General features: G+C 50.6%; 1 protein-coding gene across 3 annotated transcripts; it reads right to left on the bottom strand.

Moving 5' to 3' along the window:
* Nucleotides 1–1,082: 1,082 nt before the first annotated feature.
* AFMID (arylformamidase) lies at nt 1,083–18,816 on the bottom strand. Of its 3 annotated transcripts, XM_042915905.1 has the most exons (11): nt 18,733–18,816; nt 17,018–17,108; nt 6,525–6,674; nt 6,393–6,441; nt 5,886–5,971; nt 5,718–5,790; nt 5,431–5,528; nt 5,056–5,134; nt 4,786–4,927; nt 4,492–4,596; nt 1,083–1,834 (listed from the first exon to the last, which is right to left on the bottom strand). In XM_042915905.1, exons 1-11 carry the CDS (start codon nt 18,790–18,792, stop codon nt 1,802–1,804), a joined length of 966 nt encoding a protein of 321 aa, XP_042771839.1. In that variant the 5' UTR covers nt 18,793–18,816; the 3' UTR covers nt 1,083–1,801. The 3 variants fall into 3 exon arrangements, with proteins under 3 accessions (XP_042771839.1, XP_042771842.1, XP_042771840.1); XM_042915908.1 differs by lacking the exon at nt 17,018–17,108 and having other exon boundaries at nt 6,525–6,633; XM_042915906.1 differs by lacking the exon at nt 1,083–1,834 and having other exon boundaries at nt 4,447–4,596; nt 6,525–6,629.
* Nucleotides 18,817–18,892: the final 76 nt, after the last annotated feature.

Genomic DNA, 18,892 nt, shown 5'->3' with positions numbered 1-18,892 from the left:
TGGGGCTGGTTCCCACCTCAAAGCGGTGTCCCAGCAACGGCAAATCCTGCAGCCTACGGGAAAAATCTGTGTGTCCTCTGTCAGGAACAGGGTGTTCTGAAGTCACTTCCCGAGCTGCAGGGGTGGCTGAGTGGCGCCTCTCACATCCGCAGGCCAGAAATAAGAGACCTCCTCAGTGCTCCAGCTCTATGCGGGCTGCTGGCTTCTATTCTTTTAATGTCACAACTTCTTGGAAACTTTTTCTTTTTTAAAAATTTAAGTAGGCTCCAAGCCCAACATGGGGCCTGAACTCATGACCCTGAGATCAAGAGTCGTATATTCTACCATGCTCTATCGACTGAGCCAGGCGGGTACCCCGGGAAACTTTTTACTGTATCATTTAAATTTTTTTTTAAATTTTTTTTTTAATGTTTATTTATTTTTGAGACAGAGACAGAGCATGAACGGGGGAGGGGCAGAGAGAGGGAGACACAGAATCTGAAACAGGCTCCAGGCTCTGAGCTGCCGGCACAGAGCCCGACGCGGGGCTCGAACTCACGAACCACGAGATAATGACCTTAGCCGAAGTCGGCCGCCTAACCGACTGAGCCACCCAGGCGCCCCTGTATCATTTAAAATTTTTTAAAATATTTATTTATTGTGTGTGAGAGAGAGAGAACAGGGGAAGGTCAGAGAGAAGGGGAGAGAGACAGAATCCCAAGCAGGCTCCATCCTGTCAGCACAGAGCCCATCTCCGGGCTTGAAATCACAAACCAGGAGATCATGACCTAAGCCAAAATCGAGTCAGATGCTTAACCGACTGAGGCACCCAGGTGCCCTGCCAGTTTTTAAATTTATTTAGTTTTAAATGTTTATTTTTGAGAGAGAGAGAATGAGCAGGGGAGGGGCAGAGAGAGAGGGAGACACAGGATCCGAAGCAGGCTCCAGGCTCTGAGCTGTCAGCACAGAGCCCCACGCGGGGCTCGAACTCACGACCTGTGAGATCACGACCTGAGCCGGAGTCAGGCGCTTAACCGACCGAGCCACCCAGGCGTCCCTACCCCATTTTTCACAAGCCATGAAAATAGTTATCCAGTCCACAGTCTATTTAGTATAACTTTTATATTCAATTGTTTATAGTAATACAATCATTTATATTAGATGAGAGGAAGAAATTAAAATTTCCCACGGTCTCGCTTTGTTTACTGCTGTTACCCTGTGTATATCCTGCTGGTCTTTTTTCTAGATCTATAGATATCTGTGTATCGTATGTCACGTGCCCACATAGAGGTCTATGCATCCTTCTTAAGTGAAAACAGGATCATAGAGGTGGCGGACACATTTTTGTTCTGTCTTTTGCTTAGTTTAAGGCATTTTGCTTTGACAGGGCATAACCTAGGGGGCGCAATTCTTGACCTAGGTGTGGAGACAGCCTGGTTTTCCTGCCAGCAGCCGTGGGATGTCCCGCAAGGAATTTGTTGCAAACGTTAAACGAAGTCCCACACTTTGTGACTCATTTCCTTTGACGATCTGGAATAATAAGTTCAAGTCACTCCTATAATGTCATTCTCGTGTGCCTGCGTCGTGGAAGCTTTTTGAATATTTTAGTGTTTCAGATTACATGCTACATTCAGCTTTCACATCTGAATCGATCTGATGTATCCAGACCAGCAAAAGGCCGTGGAGATTTTTAGTGGTGTTCAGAGAAAATGGAGGCGCTCCTGGGCGTGGGGAGAGGCCAGGTTGGCAGGAAGGGGAAGCCCGCGGGGTCTGGGGGGGGAGCTTCACCATCGGGGTGCCCGCTGGTGGGGGTCCAATGCCGTCAGGGCTCCTGGAGGATTGTTCTCAAAATCATCTGCAGCGATAAGAAAAGACACAAAAGCCTCAGGATTGGAGAGGCGCTTGCAAGGCTCTCTCAGGGGGAATCTGATGAAAGAAAGAAACAGGCTGCATTACTGATGATAGAAATGCCACTTAAAATGACAGCCCAGTCCCATCCTTCCTTTGAAGGGTTCGAAAGAAGCTCTCGACCATACGTAGATTTACCTCCAGCTCGACATGCGGTTTTGTACGACCCATGAGCTAAGAATGGCTTCACTCTTTTAAATGGTCGAGAAAAGACCGAAACAATATTATTTCACAACGTGTAAAAATTATGTAAGATTCAAGTGTCAGCATTCATAAATAAAGTTTTCATGTCACTCATGAGCATTTGTTTTCCCCCAGTTGAAAACCTAACGCAGGGGCGCCTGGGTGGCTCAGTCGGTTAAGTGTCTGACTCTTGATTTCAGTTCAGGTCATGATCTCACGGTTCATGAGTTCGAGCCCCGCATGGATTCTCTGTCTCCCAATCTCTCTGCCCCTCCCCCACTGGTGCTGTCTCAAAAAAAATAAAAAACACATTTTTTTAAGTAATACGTGCTCATGTTAGCAAATGTGGAATTGCATTTTTTTTTTTACTGTTTATTTTTGAGAGAGAGACAGAGTGTGAGTGGGGGAGGGGCAGAGAGAGAAGGAGACAGAATCGGAAGCAGGTTCCAGGCTCCAAGCCGTCAGCATAGAGCCTGACACAGGGCTGGAACTCATGAACCATGAGATCATGATCTGAGCTGAAGTCGGACGCTTCACCGACTGAGCCACCCAGGCGCCCCTGGAAATGAATTTTTTTTTTTTTTTTGGAAATGAATTTTTAAAATGCACTGTGTGATACTACTGACAATTGAGTTTTTCGTATGCATACATATGCCTCCAAGGGTCTAGCTGTCTATGTATCATTGAATTGGGGATATACTGGATCAGTTTCTTGTGTTTTTTGCTTTCACATCTGAATCAATTTGATGTATCCTCACTAATTTTCACAAACTGTGTTCCATTACCTGATTATGTCATAATGTAACCTCATTGGGACATTTAGGTTGTTTCCCAGTTTTGAATATTCATACAGTTGCAGGGGCTATCTCTGTGTATTTCTTTGATTATCTGGAAGAGAAATTCCAAGCAGCAGAATTACTGGGCTAGTGGGTTTGGATCCATATTGCCAGGCTGTGCGCCCCCCGGCAGAACTGGAGAGGACCCCCTCCACCATCTCTCCGGCAGTGCTGGGCATAATTATCATTAGAACATTTTCTCTTCCTTTTTTTCTATTTTTTAATTTTTTAGACATTTGTTTATTTATTTTGAGAGAGACAGAGACAGTGTGTTGGGGGTGGGGGCAGAGAGAGGGAGAGGGAGAGGGAGAGGGAGAGGGAGAGGGAGAGGGAGAGGGAGAGGGAGAGAGAGAGAGAGAGAGAGAATCCCAAGCAGGCTCTGTGCTGCCAGTACAGAGCCTGACATGGGGCTGAACCTATGAAACCACGAGATCATGACCTGAGCCAAAATCAAGAGTCGGGTGCTTAACTAACTGTACCCAGGCGCCCCTTATGAGAACATTTTCAATGACAGGTGGGAAAGGACTGTCATTTTAAGTGACATTTCTAATATCCCTGGTATAATCTTCCCCCCATGTTTATTGGTCATTTATATTTTTTCTTAAACCATCCCTTATTCTTTATCCATTTTTGCTATTTATGTCTGTTTCTAAATAGAAATTAAAACAGTTCTTATTGATTCGAAAGTACTCTTTATACAGTAAGAATATTAATTATGTAAGAATTAAACTGAATGCTATAGGGGTGCCTGGGTGGCTCAGTCAGTTAAGCATCCGACTTCGGCCCAGGTCATGATCTCAACAGTTCGTGGGTTCGAGCCCCGTGTCGGGCTCTGTGCTGACAGCTCGGAGCCCGGAACCTGCTTCGGATTCTGTGTCTCCCTCTCTCCCTGCCCCGCCCCTGCTCTGTGTGTGTGTGTCTCTCTCTCTCGTTCAAAAATAAATATTTTTTAAAAATTAAAAAAAAAAACACTGAATGCTATCAAAGCCTTACTGAGGTGGCAGCTGATTAAAATTGAAGTTCTGAAGAACCACTTTCCCGTTGGGGGTGGGGGGGCGCGGAGAAAAAGAAAAAGAAGAGAAGAGAAGTGGCAACTCTGTATCTGCCAGGCCTGCGGCAAATACTCTCCCCAGCTTATTCTTTGACTTGTAAAAGAATTCTCCACGTTAAAATTGTAATGTTTGATTTTCAAAAGGATTCTCCACGTTTAAGTTGTAATCAACATTTCTGAACCAAATCCGCCCATCTTGTCCTGTATGGAGTTGGCTCTGCCTTATGCTTAACACCGGCTAACACTTTCCTTGGCCCAGATCAATGCCTCTCCGCCTCGGCACCAAGCCCTGTGCAACTCCCACCTGTGTGCCCAGGCACAGACTCTGGGGCTCTTTCAAAGAGAGGTGAAGTCTAGGAAGCCGGGGGCGGGGGGGGGGGGGGGGGGGGACTCAAGTCCTACCATAGGGTCTCCAGCCTCCCAGAGGCCAAGGAACTAATGAAGTGACTCCTCTGTGCTCCCCACCTACCCTCCTGTCTGTATGTCCTGCTAAGGCAGGACCCATGCCCTCCACAGTGAAGGGATGTGCCCCACCTGGGTGAGCACGTAGTCGTCCTGGGTTAGCTTCCAGATGATTTCAAAGTGATCCACATCGTGGAGTTCTTCAAACGAGGCGTTCCATCCTCCTCTGCACAGTGTCTGGGTAGAGAAAAGGGCCAAGCAGGGGCGTGAGGCAGCAGGGCCCTGCCTGACCCGGAGCAGGTGCGCGCTCGGTATTTGTTGAATAAATGGCTGATGGTCTTGGGGTCCCTTTGGGTGAAATAAAGGGGAAGGTAATGACAGCGCATGACCCTCAACCTCTGGCCAGAAGCGGGGTGCTGGGGGTACCTGATAAAATTCCCTGGACTGTCGGGAGAATTCGGGGGAGTCGTGTTGGCCCACGATCACCAGCACGTGGCAGGCGGGATCCACGGGCTGCGTCAGGGCGGCCTCCAGGAGCTGCTGTGGACCATTCCTCCGAGCATCCTCCCTGATGCGGGGGGGGGGGGGGGGGGGGGGGGGCAGGCATGGGTCAGGATGGAGAAAAGCCCGTGCGTCACCCCTGGCCCGCCTGGTAGGTTCAAGCTCAGCTGGGGAAGGAGGGGGCAAGTGACTCACAGGGTCATGAGGAGAGGGCCGTTCTGAGAGGTGAACACGATGGGCTCTAGGTCATAGATCCCACTTACCAGGAAAAAGCCTGTAAAGGTGAAGAGCCGTCAGAGGGCCAGGCTCTAGGCGGGGCCAACACCCCACCCATACCAGTCTTCCTGTAGGCACCCAGTGGGGCAATATGGGGCCAGCCCAGCGTCCAGGCCCAAAGGGGCGAGACCAGGGTAGGGGTAGAGAAGAAGCAAAGACGAGCCCATGTCACAGGGCTCCAAGCCCCCAGCTCAAGCACGTCATGGCTGTTGGGATTTTGTGCAGCTGGTGCGGCCCTCGGGCCCATCTGGGGAGGGAGAAGGCTGCCCGGCCAGCCCGCAGTCCCAGGGAAACCTCTGAGGTTGGGTGCGACTGCATGCTTGGTCCAGTCGGCCAGGAGCATCATGGCGGCCAGGTGGGCCCCAGCTGAGTGTCCGCACAGGTAAATCCCCCTGGGTTGGGTCAGAGGAGAGAGAGCCGGATTTGCACTCGGTGGCCCGAGTGCATCAGGTCGGTATCGAGGAGTCCCGGTTCGCCTTCTGCTCCACAGGCCAGAGGGAGCAGCTGGGCTGCATCCCGGGGGCTGAATCCACGGTCCTCCCACATCGTCTGGCCAAAGGGAAATCTGCAGTGATACCTACTCGTTGCGTGGATACTGCTTCTGGATATACACGATGCTCCGGGTCGCTTGGTGTACCATCTGGTCCAGGGTACCTGCACAGAGAACACGAGTCGGGGCAGGATCCGTCAGGGGCTCTCTCCCCTCCAAAGCCCACCAGGCTTCAAACCGGTGAGACCGTCGTCCTTACCTTTGGGGGCTATGTCATAAGCCACTATCACCACGGCCACTCCCTGTGCTGTCAGTGGGTTGACCATGAAGGCTGATGTATCTTTACTGCAGAAAGAGAGACGGAGGTGTAGTTAAGGATCCCGAGGTGAGATCATCCCTGATTCAGGGTGGGCATAAATCCCATGACTGGTGACACTATAAGAGAAGGGCGGGGGATGATCTGAGACACGGACACAGAGGAGGCCCCGTGAGGATGGACGCAGAGACGGGGGTGATGCGGCCACAGCCAACGAAAACCCAGAGCCCCCAGCCGCTGGAAGACGCAGGAGTGGGTTCTCCCCCCCGGCGCCTCTGGAGGGAGCAGGGCCCTGCCCACACCTTTATCTCAGACTTCTGGCCTCCGGAGCTGTGAGAGAACACACTGCTGTGGTCAGACACGGAGTTTGAAGCAGCAGCTCGCACGATCTCCTACACCAGGGAAGGGCGGATGTCCCTTTCTCCCTGTTCATCCAAGCTCCCGACTCACCTTCCGCTCTGCCAGTACCCGCCATGGAAGAACACACAGAAAGGCGAGGCTGTAAGACAGACACAGGGCGTGGGGGGCTGAGCCGGGTGCCCAGCTGAGCCCTGCTGCGGGACTACCCGCCCATTCGCCTACCTTCAGACACTTGCTCGGGAAAGTAGATGTCCAGGTTCTCCCCCTCGCCGTCTCCGTAGGGGACATGCAGCAGGTTCCTCCTGGTGGCTCGGGCCCTCTTAGTAGCTGTCTCGAGAAGTGGACGGGTCACTATTAGCACGACCTGCTGACCTGCAGCAGTTTTCCATTTTACCGAAGGTAGAAACCTTTCTGCTGAAAGCCCCTTTGGGTCGGCCGATCAGCCCCACTTTTCAGAACTCCGTGAAAGATGCCCCTCCCCCCCACCCAAGTCCTCATGATCAACTGTGCCGGGTTCTGGAGCCTCCCCTGGGGGTGTAGTTGCAAAGAGACCAGACTGTCCCACCCAAGTGCGACCAATACTATGCGCTGACATCTGTCTGTAAGTGAGCTGTGGTTCTGAAGGTCACCTTTTACCACCACTTTCTTACGCGCTCGCTTCGTGCGTTGTACTCCGTTTCACGGTCCAGGAAGTATAAACTTTTCCAAGTCTTTGGAAAATCAATCTTCCAGGGAAGCAAGATATAAACTCACTTCAAATAAATAACGATACGTATCAAAGCCCGAGAAGATCATACTCCTTGATGCATGAGTCCTTATGCACGTAATTTTTATAAGGAAATAATCAGAAACATTCCCAAGGACTTGTTTTAAAGATGCCCACAGTAATGCTATGTGTAACGGCAAAATACTGCCTGTAACAGAAGGCTGCTTAAATACAGTACGGTATATCCCCTTTCTCTGCGTTATCGTGCAGCCCGGCATTCATCATCCTTGATATATTTTTTACCTTGTTTACTGTCTGTTGCCCTCACTGTCCAGACAAGGGCTTGGCTTTGCCCACCTCTGGACACCCAGGATCTGATACGTAGTAAACAATTCAAAGAAAGTTGTGTGGAAAAGAAAGAAAAAGAAAAGTGTGTGATAAATAAATATTTCAATAAGCAGTGCTGGGTCAAATGAATATCCAAATGAAAACAAAATAGTTTGTTAGGGCACCTGGGTGTCTCAGTCGGTTAAGCGTCCAACTTCGGCCCAGGTCATGATCTTGACGTTTGTGAGCTCAAGCCCCGCATTGGGCTGTCTGCTGTCAGCACAGAGCCTGCTTCGGATCCTCTGTCCCCCCCTCTCTCTGCCCTTCCCCTGCTGTGCTCTCTCTTTCTCTCTCTCTCTCTCAAAAATAAACGTTAAAAAAAAAAAGTTTCTTGATCCTTACCTCACACCACATCAGATCAGTTCCTGAAGGACTATCCAAACATGAAAGAGAAGGCAACAAAGCTCTCGGAAAAGAAAACAGGAGATCTTCATGATCTTGGGATAGACAAAGATTGCATAAATAGGACCCAACATGTACTAATCAAAAAGGAGGGGTGCCTGGCTGTCTCAGTCAGTAGAGCATGTGACTCTGGATCTCGGGGTTGTGAGTTTGAGCCCCATGTTGGGTGTGGAGATTAATTGCAAAACAGTTTACATAAATACAATAGAGCCTGATCAGTGTGATCTTTCTGATACTGAACATTGGGGCAGTGAGACATGAACTTGGGATCCGTGTCCCTGGAGGTGCCCAGGTCCCCAACCTTGGGGTCCATAGAGGCGGGCCCAAAAGGAAACCAGGGCACCTCTTGGCTGGATGATTCTGCAACTCTAGAAGGGACAAACCCAGTAGGAAAAGATAGTTTGTATAAAGTATGTTTAGGCCTAAACTCACTGGTAAAATAGGCCGTCTCCATTCAGAGAGACCGCTCAAGGCCAACAGAAACAAAAATGATGGGAGATGCCAAGTTTCCCCCCATGCCAAAACCAGAGACGAGGCTGCCTCTGCAGAACAGGCCAAGTGGCTGTAAAACCAGTTTTGCTGTTAGACCTTGTCTACTGACGCCCCTGTCCTGAGAGTGAAAGGAGGAGACAAGGCTTCTTAGAGGAGAGAGATGTGGCTTGCTGTGTGTCCCTGCTCCCTCTCTGGTGCTGGGCAGCGGCAGGGGGAGACTTCCCATCTCCCAAAGCGACCAGCTGCTCAGAGAGCCTGATGTGTGACTCCTGCAAGTGTCTAACGAACAGAACAAAACAGGCTCCCCCTGTGCCGGCCACACTGGACACAGCTCACTCTGAAGGACTTGCTTAACGGAATGGATCTATTATTAATTAGATAATTTTTTTAATGTTTATTTATTTCTGAGGGAGAGAGAGTGTGTGAGCAGGGGGAGGAGCAGAGAGGGAGACACAGAATCCGAAGCAGGCTCCAGGCCCCGAGCTGTCAGCCCAGAGCCCGACGCGGGGCTCGAACTCACGAACCGCGAGATCATGACCTGAGCAGCAACGTTGGACGCTCAATCGACTGAGCCACCCAGGCGCCCCTGTCGTTAATTTTTCTTATGGAGACACAATATGTTTGTATGGTTCACACACACACACACACACACACACACACACACACACACACACACACGGCTTCCTACGGGTGCCTGGGTGGCTCAGCCGGTTAAGCGTCCAACTCTTGATTTCAGCTCAGGTCATGATCTCATGGTTCTGAGATTGAACTCCATGTCTGCCCTGACAACGCAGAGTCTGTCTGGGATTCTCTTTCTCTCCCTCTCTCTCTGCCCCTCCCCCACCTCTCCCAATAAATACACGTTTAAAAAAAAAAAAAAAGGCTTTCCAGTGAGACGTTCCCTCACCGCCTCTCACCTGCCTGCTTTCCCGGCCCCTTGCCCAGGTGACCTCCGTTACTAACACGGATATAGACCCTCTCAACCTTTCGTCCAAAGGGCAGCATATAAAATACGTGTCTGCCCTGCCCACTTCGCGTAGTGTTTCTTGGAGAGTTTTCCCCATCTGTACACAGCTTCCTTGTTCTTCCCTTCTTTATAGACCTTCCTCCGCTCTTATATTCCATCTGAGGGTTGCATGCTACCCAGTCATGCCAGTTGCGCAGGCCCAACAAACCACATCCCATCATCAGGAAATCCTCTCCGTGCGTCTCCTCCCGCCTCCCCTGCGACTACCTTGTTGGATGTCCCTCCCCTTCTCCGCTGGAAGCAACGGGCGGCCCTCACTGCTTGCCTACTTCTTCCGCCAAATGCCCTCCGGCCACAGGTGTGAGCCAGTCCTGGGCACACCTTTCCCTCTCAGGTTCAAGTCCATCCAGGGCTCCTGTGCGAGTTGCCTCCCACTGCTGTGACCAAATACCTCAGGGTGCGGAGGCTTAACCTACATTTACTTTTCACAGTTCTGGGTCCCGGAAGGCCTAGATCCAGGCGCCAAAGGGGCTTGTGTCTGGGGACGGCCCTCCCCTTGGGTGGCAGGTGGCCACCTCCTCACTGGGTGCATACACGCCTCTTCTGGGTGGGGCTGTGGGGCTCTTGGCGTCTCTAGGGAGGCAAGCCCTCGGGTGTCTCTTCTAAGAATCCAGCCAGGTCAGGACCCCACGCTTATGACCTCAATTTACCTAATCACTCCAAATACAGCCACCCTAAGGGTTAAGGCTTCAGCATGTGAATCTGGGGAGGGCACAAAGATTCAGTCCGCAGCATCTGGCACACCACCCCCAAAAGCCCTGGGGCTCTACAAAATCAACCCTGCCCAGCACACCTTCCTCTAGGGGTCGACCCTGGCCACCCTAACACCCCCCGCCCAGCACCCGCCTCGCCTGCTCCATACTGCCAGAGCGCTTGTCCCTTCTAACGGACTACGGCATTTACTTTGTCCTCTTCCCCTGCCCCGTTAAGAGTCACGACCAGGGCACCTGGGTGGCTCCGTCAGTGAAGCGTCTCACTTCGACCCAGGTCATGATCTCTCGATTCACGAGTTAGAGCTGACGGCTCAGAGCCTGGTGCCGCCTTCCGATTCTGTGTCTCCCTCGCTCTCTGCCCCTCCCCCACTTGCACTCCATCTCTGTCTCTCCAAAAAAAAAAAAAAAAATCACAGTGAAAGCAGAGAATACAGGCAATACCACTGTGATAACGTGGAAAGTGACAGATGGTGACTCCACTTCTCATGATGAGCACAGAGTCACGTAGAGAACTGTTGAATCATTGCGTTATACACCTGAAATTAATATACCTTGTAAGTCGACTGTATTTCAATAATACAGTAAGAAGGGGGGCACCAGGGGGGCGCAGTCGGTTAAGCCTCCGACTCTTGATCTCAGCTCAGGTCATGATCTCACAACTTGTGGGGCATTCACTTTTGAATGCCCCCCTCTCTGTAAAGAGAGCTTTCATACTCCTCTTGCTTTCTGATCTTATACTCTAGTAAACCTTTGCCTGCTGCTCAAAAAAAAAAAACAACTCTCACAATTTGTGAGTGTGAGCCCTGCACCAGACTCTGCACTGATGGCCAGGAGCCGGTTTGGGATTCTGTCTCTCCTCTCTGCCCCTCCCCTGCTTGTGCGTACGAGCACGAGCTTTCTCTCTCTTCCAAAATAAATAAATAAAAGTTAAAAAAAAATTATTAATTAATTAATTTATTTTTTTAACGTTTATTTATTTTTGAGACAGAAAGAGACAGAGCATGAACAGGGGAGGGGCAGAGAGAGAGGGAGACACAGAATCTGAAACAGGCTCCAGGCTCTGAGCTGTCAGCAGAGAGCCCGACGCGAGGCTCGAACTCACAGACCGTGAGATCATGACCCCAGCCGAAGTCGGACGCTTAACCGACCGAGCCACCCAGGCGCCCCCCAAACATTTATTTTTAAATAATAAAATAAGAAGAAAGAGAAAAAGATTCACATTGATACACGGGCAGGGGTTTGTGTGTTTTGCTCACTGATGTATTCCGTGCACAAAATGAGTGACCAGTACATGTCAGGCACCCAGTAAATATTGAACGGATCGGCACCTGAGGAAGGAGTCCTCTGCTGGAGGCATTTGGGCTGGGTTAGCACAAGTAACCCTGCCGTGATCAGCCCCGCGCACACGTCACCACTGTGTGTGGGGGTCTGAAGGAAGCACTCTCAGCAGTGGAATTTCTGCATTAGGAGGTCTATTCATTTCTCATTTTTTAAAAAAAGTTTATTTATTTATTTGAGAGAGCACGCAAGCGAGCAGGGGAGGAGCAGAGACAATCCCAAGCAAGTTCTGCATTGTCAGCACAGAGGCTGACGTGGGGCTCGATCTCATGAACTGTGAAATCATGACCTGAGCTGAAACCGAGAGTTAGAGGCTTAACCGACTGAGCCACCCAGGCGCCCCTTCTCAAGAGTTCTTAAAGTACACATGGACCAGCCAGATTCATTTTGTGCCAGAACTAAGAAAAGACTATGAAATTTATGTTCTGAGTTGAAGAGTGATTCAAACCACACAGCTGTAGATATGCACTATCATGGACGTGTCTCCCTCAGCTATTAAAAAGCTCAGCTGACCCTGAGAAAGAGAGGAACTGTTTCTCTCCAGGAGTGGACCCCGCGGCTGGTGATGGGCAGCTGGGTGCAGGGGCAGAGAACGAGGTGACTCACAGCCTCCCCACCGAGGGTGAACACCACCAGCCCTCCAGTCTCCGGACCCCAGGGCAGGAACACGGGAGGACGTCAATGAATAGACCTCATTAAAACGTCCTCTGTTTGATACTGAAGAAACTGAGTTTCTATTATTTGCAACTGAAAGTATCCAAACTCTTACAGACAGAAACCCCAGGCCCAGGGACCCATCCAGAGCACATGTCAGGGGAATTAGAGGAAGGGGAGACCAGAGTCCTTAGGGACTTATGCAAGATACAGCAGGGGGACCACACGGTCCCAGAAAGGCTGAAGACCTTATTCCACCAGGCTGTGGCAGCACTTTAAAAAAATGGCAGGGTCCCATCAGTCACCCTCTGGTTAACGATGGGTGGTGGAATTATTGATGATTTTATTTTGTAAATCTATTCGAGTAAGCATATGCTCCTTTCGCAATAAGAAAACAACGGTTACCTAAAAATAGCCAAGGTGGCACAGAGCAGGGCTGCTTGGCCTGCGATCTGGGGACACTGGGAGCCCTACCCTGTTTGCTACTGGTCTATGCTGAGCTGAATACACAAAGTGAAAGTAAGCATTTGGAATGTACGCAATTGTGTCGAACGGCTTTGTCTACTGGACTTAGTAATAAGAAATCAAGAGCTTTCAAACGAAAACGTGTACACGGATGGTTCACAGCAGCCCTATTCACAGTTGTCAAAAGGCGGACAGCCCAAATGTCTGTCAGTGATTAAACATGACGTGGTAGGTCCATACGATGAAGGCGTGAAGTAGTGATCGGCATTATATACCGTGGATGGAGCTCCAGAACATTATGCCAAGAAGCCAGCCACAAAAGGCCACACATACATGTAGGATTCCATTCCGACCGGGTGTCCAGAATAGGTAAATCCATAGACAGCGACGGCGAGGGGGGGAAATGGGGAGTGACTGATGGTAGGGCTCCTTCTGAGGCAACGAAAATGATATTTGGAACAAGGTACTGATGATGGCTGCACAAATCTTGAAGGTTCTAAACGCTACCGAATTGTACGCTTTAAAATGGTTAGAATGGCCAATTTTATATGTACTGTAGCACAGTCCGACAAAATTGGGGCTTGTATCTTTTGTGCCTTTGTTTTTCTCCTTTCACTTTTCCGGTGGAGAGGGAAAAGCCCAAGCGGGGAGCCTGCGAAGGTAGTGGGGTGGGGATCCCTGGTAGAGGCTGGCGGACACGAGGCTCCACCCACGTCACTGGTGATTGGTTCTCCTGGAGAGGGGCGTGGACTAGGACCTGCCGGAAGCTGGCAGAGGTAGGGCGCCCAGAAGGCAGTTCAGTATCTGCCTATCTACCAACCTACCCACCTACCTACCTTATTCATCCATCCATCTATCCATCCATGTATCCCTCCCTCATTTCGTGTACAATGTATTGGTACTAAGAGGTGGGGAATAAGCTTAGGAATTCCCTGAGCCTGCACTGATGGGTTAACAAGGCATAAAGAATTGCAAAGCCATAGGATGCTCACACCCAAGTCTGGGTAAACAAGATGAGGTAAATAAATAGAGAGAGGGTGGGGCAAAGGCCCCAATACAAAGGTATATGCGGTAAATAAGATTAGGTATTCAGGGCAGACCCCCCAATTTAGTACTATAGCAGAAAGTTGCTTTCACAGGAAGGAAGAACCAAGTTAGGTAAACAGGTAAATAGGGCCATAGATCTCTGTGCGGTGAAGTGGCCCAGAGAGGAGCTAATTATCAAAAGAAAGGTGCCTTGCTGATCCTGAGGTAGCACACTCGGTCCGTCTTATCCCCTAGGCTACCTAAGACAAACAGACACGGCGCCTCCTGTCTGCTGTTAACAACCATCTGCCCGGCGCCAGGATTTTGTTTTATATTGGCCGAAACCCCTAACACCGTATATCTTCAAAACCCCCTTTCCCTCACGCCCATGAATCAATGTTCACAGATTTATTGTCTCTTCGTGCACCCCCATCACCATGTTTGTAAGCCTTCTGATCCCAATAAAAACAGAGCAAGGACCCTGAATCGGGGCTCTTGTCTTCTCTTGGGCATTAGCCGTCTCTCGGATTTTAATCCTGCATCCCGCTTTCTTGCTGGACAAGAAAGAACTCTAGACGCAGAGTCTACGACACTGAGTCTCGGTAAGACAAGTCTAAAACTACTGAGAGAGGAAATAGTTCTGAAAACCTGTCCTGCCAGCTCGCCTCTGCTTTCTGCCCCTGCTCACCGAGCAGTCCCCTGGCCTGAGGGAGGCCAGGTCTTTGTGGCAGATAAAGGTGGTCTGTCTACTTGTTAGAAAAGAACACCGCCCCCCTGCCAGTTAATAGGTTGATGGCTATGAGGATGAATACAAATCAAAGTATGAGAGAGAGAGAGAAAAAAAAAAAAATTAAGTCTCCCTGGTGCAGAAAAGGAAAAGAGAGCCTCCTCCTTCCCTTTTCTTAGAGCAGTTATTTTGCGAAACTCTTTATGAATCTTTCCTCTCCCCTTTGAAGTGTATGTAAATATTTTGAAGAGCTAAATGAGTCTCTTGCCAGTTTTCCAACCTCGGAATGTTTTCCTCCAGGACCTGGGGCGTCATCACTTTGAAATGTAATCATCAAGATACAGTGCCCCTACCCCCAGATTCTGCGGTCAGACAGGAGCCTACCTTCTACAGGTGCCCGGCTCCAAGTTACAAAAGTACTTTGTTGGGAAGGCTTCTTTTTCCTCTGGATAAAGGCAATTGGCAAGCACAGATGGCCACCCTCATTACCAGGTGGACTTAGGAAGATCTAGGAGGACAAGTGGCACTGTGAGGCCACCTGCTTCAGCACAGGTATCATTTCTCTTGAGAACAGGTATGCAGTGGGGGTGTATCTGCCTGCCTGCATAAAAGGGTGAGGTTTCTGGGGTGCCTGCCTGGCTCAGTAGGGAGGGCGTGAAACTCTCGATCTCTGGGTCGTGAGTTCGAGCCCCACGTTGGGTGTCGAGATGACTTAAATGCATAAACAAATAAAAGCTTTTTTTTTTTTAAAAAAAAAAGGGTGAGGTTTCTTTCTGGTTTCACAGTCTCTTTAGCAGCTTGCCTGTGGTGCACATCACAGTTCGGTTTAACCCTTATTCAATAAAAACTCATTTTCTTTCTCTCTGTCCTTTGTGGAGAGGCTTTCTGGCTCAGCAGGAATCTATTTCTCATCACTTGCCCTTCCTGTGCCTTTGCCGCCCCCCGTGAGCTTGCATGGGAGGAGGCAATCCCGGAGACGGCAGGCAGCACCGAGGAGGTCTGGGGAGCACCTCCAGGAGAGGCCGACTATTGCACACTCAACGGACACTGCCCGACCCACCTCACCCCATCAGGCTGCCCCGCTGCTTTCTGGAAGCTCGGCTCCTGGAGGTGGCTACCGTCACGAGCTGCGTGACTTGGCTAAGTTATTTAACCTCATCGAGCAGGGGTGAGGCCCTTGCTCTGGGCACAGCATGGGGGCGTCAGCACCAAAACTTCAGTCATGAAGTTCGTTTTGGGCTGAAGGTCTGTGTCCCCCAGCGCTCATATGTTGAAGCACTGCCACGTAACGTGATGGTATGACAGGTGGTAACTTTGGAAGGTAGTTGGGTTTCGATGGGGTGAAGCGCTATGGTAGGATTAGAGGCCTTATAAAAAGAGGAAGAAGGGGACGCCTGGGTGGCTCAGTCGGTGAAGCATCTGACTTCGGTTCAGGTCACCATCTCGCGGTTCGTGAGTTGAAGCCCGGCGTTGGGCTCTGTGCTGACAGCTCAGAGCCTGGAGCCTGCTTCGGATGCTGTCTCTCTCTCCCTCTCTGCCATTCCTCCTACTCACTCTCTGTCTCTCTCTCTCTCCCTCTCTTTCTCTCAAAAATAAACATTAAAAAAGAAATTAAAAAAAAATAAGAAGAAAGAGGGGGCACCTGGGTGGCTCAGTCGGTTAAGGGCTCAGGTCAGGATCTCAGGGTTCGTGGGTTCGAGCCCCACATCGGGTTCTGTCTGTGCTGACAGTGCAGAGCCTGCTGGGGATTCTCTCTCTCTCTCTCTCTCTCTCTCTGCCCCTCCCCTGCTCGTGCGTGCATGCTCTTTCTCTCTCTCTCAAAATAAATAAACTTAAAAAACTTTTAAAAGGAGAGGAAGACAGACCAGAGCTCTCACTGTCTCTCTGCCATGTGAGGACAGCATGGAAAAAGCAGCTGTCTGCAAGCCGGGAGAACTCTCATCAGGGAACCAAACTGGCCAGCACCTCGCTCTTGGGCCTTCTTAGCCCCCAGAACTGTGAGAAACAGATTCCTATCATTTAAGCCACCCGTTCTATGGCATTTTGCAATGGCAGCCCAAGCTGACCAATATAAAGATAAATAGTATTTAAATGCAATATATATATATATATATATATATATATATATATGTATATATAAATCAAAATTAATAATTAATGCTAAACGTCCATGGCCAACAAAATGTCAACATTTTATTTTGTTTTACTTTTTAAATTAAAAAAAAATTTTTTTAACGTTTATTTATTATTGAGAGACAGCGAGACACAGAGCGTGAGCAGGGGAGGGGTAGAGAGAGGGGGAGACACAGGATTGGAAGTAGGCTTCAAGCTCCGAGCTGTCGGCACAGAGCCCGACGCGGGGCTCGAACTCATGAACCGCGAGATGGTGACCTGAGCCGAAGTCGGACGCCCGACCGACTGAGCCACCCAGGAGCCCTTTTTGCTTCTTATAAATATCAACAACACTCCAGGTTCAGCCAAGTGGGAGGCCTGCCTTTTTCTCACCCTACTTCCTGGTGCCCCTGTAGCATGTGGCCTTACTGGTCTGGGCACTGTCAGCCGAGCAGGAGAGGAGGTGGAACACAGCCTATTGGGCCTTTCCTGCCTCCAGCTGACCTGTGGCGAGGGCTCCTGGATGCCTGGCCCTGAGCCAAAGAGGCTTGCATGGTACCTGGACTTTGGGAACTGTCCCGAGAGCCTCCTCCTGCCCCCAGCATTCTGAACCACTGCCATATGCTAGAGTCCACCCACAGCATCCAAGGGGAGGGCCCCCAGTACCCTCATCCCCTATCTGTGAGTAGGTCCTCAGGGCCTCCTCGGCTCCCAGTCGGATGACCCATCTGCTGGGGCTGTACTGATTCTCCAGCTCCTATGGAACACAGAAGTTTCCGTAAGACCTTTGTTCTCCACACAACGTGCCCCCACCCCTCCGAATGCCTGCCTTGAGAAGCCCCCTCCCCAATATCTCAGGCTCTTTAGAGGCCCTCAGCTTCCTTCAAGCCCCTGGTATCCCACTTTCCACTCTCCCCCGACACCAATTAATTAGGTATTTCAGATACAACATCACAGGGGCTCTCAGATTCACGGTCTAGAGCTATGGCCATGCTTTTAACTAGTGGCCAGCCTTAAAGGGGAGATAAGGTCCTATAAAATGTGTTCTGGTTAATGCCACCATGGGCACCACTCCTACTGCAGGAGGCCAGGTTGCTGGGGTGGTCACCGCAGAGAAAGTGTGGCAGAGCTTATCTCTGAGAGGCCACGGTTCTGACTGCAGGAGGGCCCAGAGCAAAGGTACAGGGCTCAGGAGGGGGGAGTCAAAGGTCGGTCTGGAGATAGTGATAGGCCAGACTGCTGAATCACAGAGGTGAGGCTGGGCAGCTGGGACCGGAAGACGGAGGGTCTCACATATCAGGCTAAGATGTTCAGACTTCATGTAGAAAGTAACAAGAACCAGGTTTTGGAGAAAAAGTTCAAAGGCAAGGAGAAAGAGTGAAGCCCCAAATGGGAAACTGGAAGACAGGGTAGCTTCACAGAAGGATCTGGGGCTCTGGAGTCAGATGGGTTGAGGGCCATCCATGCTCCGTCACTTACAGGCTGTTTTTACCCTGGGCAACTTACAGTCTCTGAGTCTCAGTTCCCACATCTATATAACGGGCAAAATAGCAGCCTCACAAGGTGAAAGGTCATAAGGCACGTAAATGAAGTAAAACCAGCCATTCAAATGCGGGTTACTGCCTCCTCGAGCTGAACGAGGTTGTTGGCCAGGGTTCTTTAGATCTGTACAATCTGTGCCTGTCAGACGTTCACAGCCATCCCTGGCACACACGGTGACTGCTGTCACCGTCTTCACTGTTCTTAAGTATGCTAATGATAATGCAACGGGTTTCTGAGAGTCCTCTGATATTGTAGGCAAGTGTGTGGGGGACAGAGACACAGAGACAGAGAATGGGATTTCTTGGGGGGTTAGTGTCCATAACTCAACCAGATTCTCAGATGTATCAGTGGCCAGAATAAAAAAAAAAAAAAAAAAAAAAACGAAAAAAACTAACAAAACCCCCAAAACAAACCAACCACTGCCTGACATGCGGGGGAAACTGGTTAGGAAGTTACAGTTGAATGATCACAACACATGCTTTGCCGGTGTGGTTTCCAGCCCTCACAACCACCCTGCAGTAAACACCTGCAGCCTTCCTGCCTTCCTGCATCCAGCATCCTGCGACCTGCCTGCACGGTGAGACCCTGCGCTTGAGGTCGGCAGCGTGGCCCCCTGGATGGCTATCGGCACAGCTTCGGTCTTCTCTGCCCTTAAAAGGCTGCCTGTGGCCAGAAGCAAACCAGACCGGGGCGCCAAAGCTTTCGGAGCAGGCACGCCCGGCGCTCGCCAGCGCGCTCGGGGGTGGTGGGTCAACGGGCTCCGAAGCTCCGTTCCTGGAACTGCATCCAATCTCCGCGCTGCCCAGCTCAGCCCCAGCCGCCGCCTGCAACCCGCCTACCTCCTTAGACAGCTTCTTCCAGGGAGCCTCGGCCCGGCGACCCCGCTCGGGAACCTCCATCCCGCCGCTACCGCGAGACGGTGCTCCCCGCCTGCTTTTTCTACGCGGGGAGGCGGGGCGGGGCGGGGCCTGCCGTCCTGGTGACGTCAGCCCGCCGGGT

Source organism: Panthera leo, chromosome E1 (assembly GCF_018350215.1).
Source record: "Panthera leo isolate Ple1 chromosome E1, P.leo_Ple1_pat1.1, whole genome shotgun sequence".
NCBI classification, from domain to species: Eukaryota; Metazoa; Chordata; class Mammalia; order Carnivora; family Felidae; genus Panthera; species Panthera leo.
The sequence above is the reverse complement of the archived record's forward strand: the minus strand, read 5'-3'. Positions and strand labels throughout refer to the sequence as shown.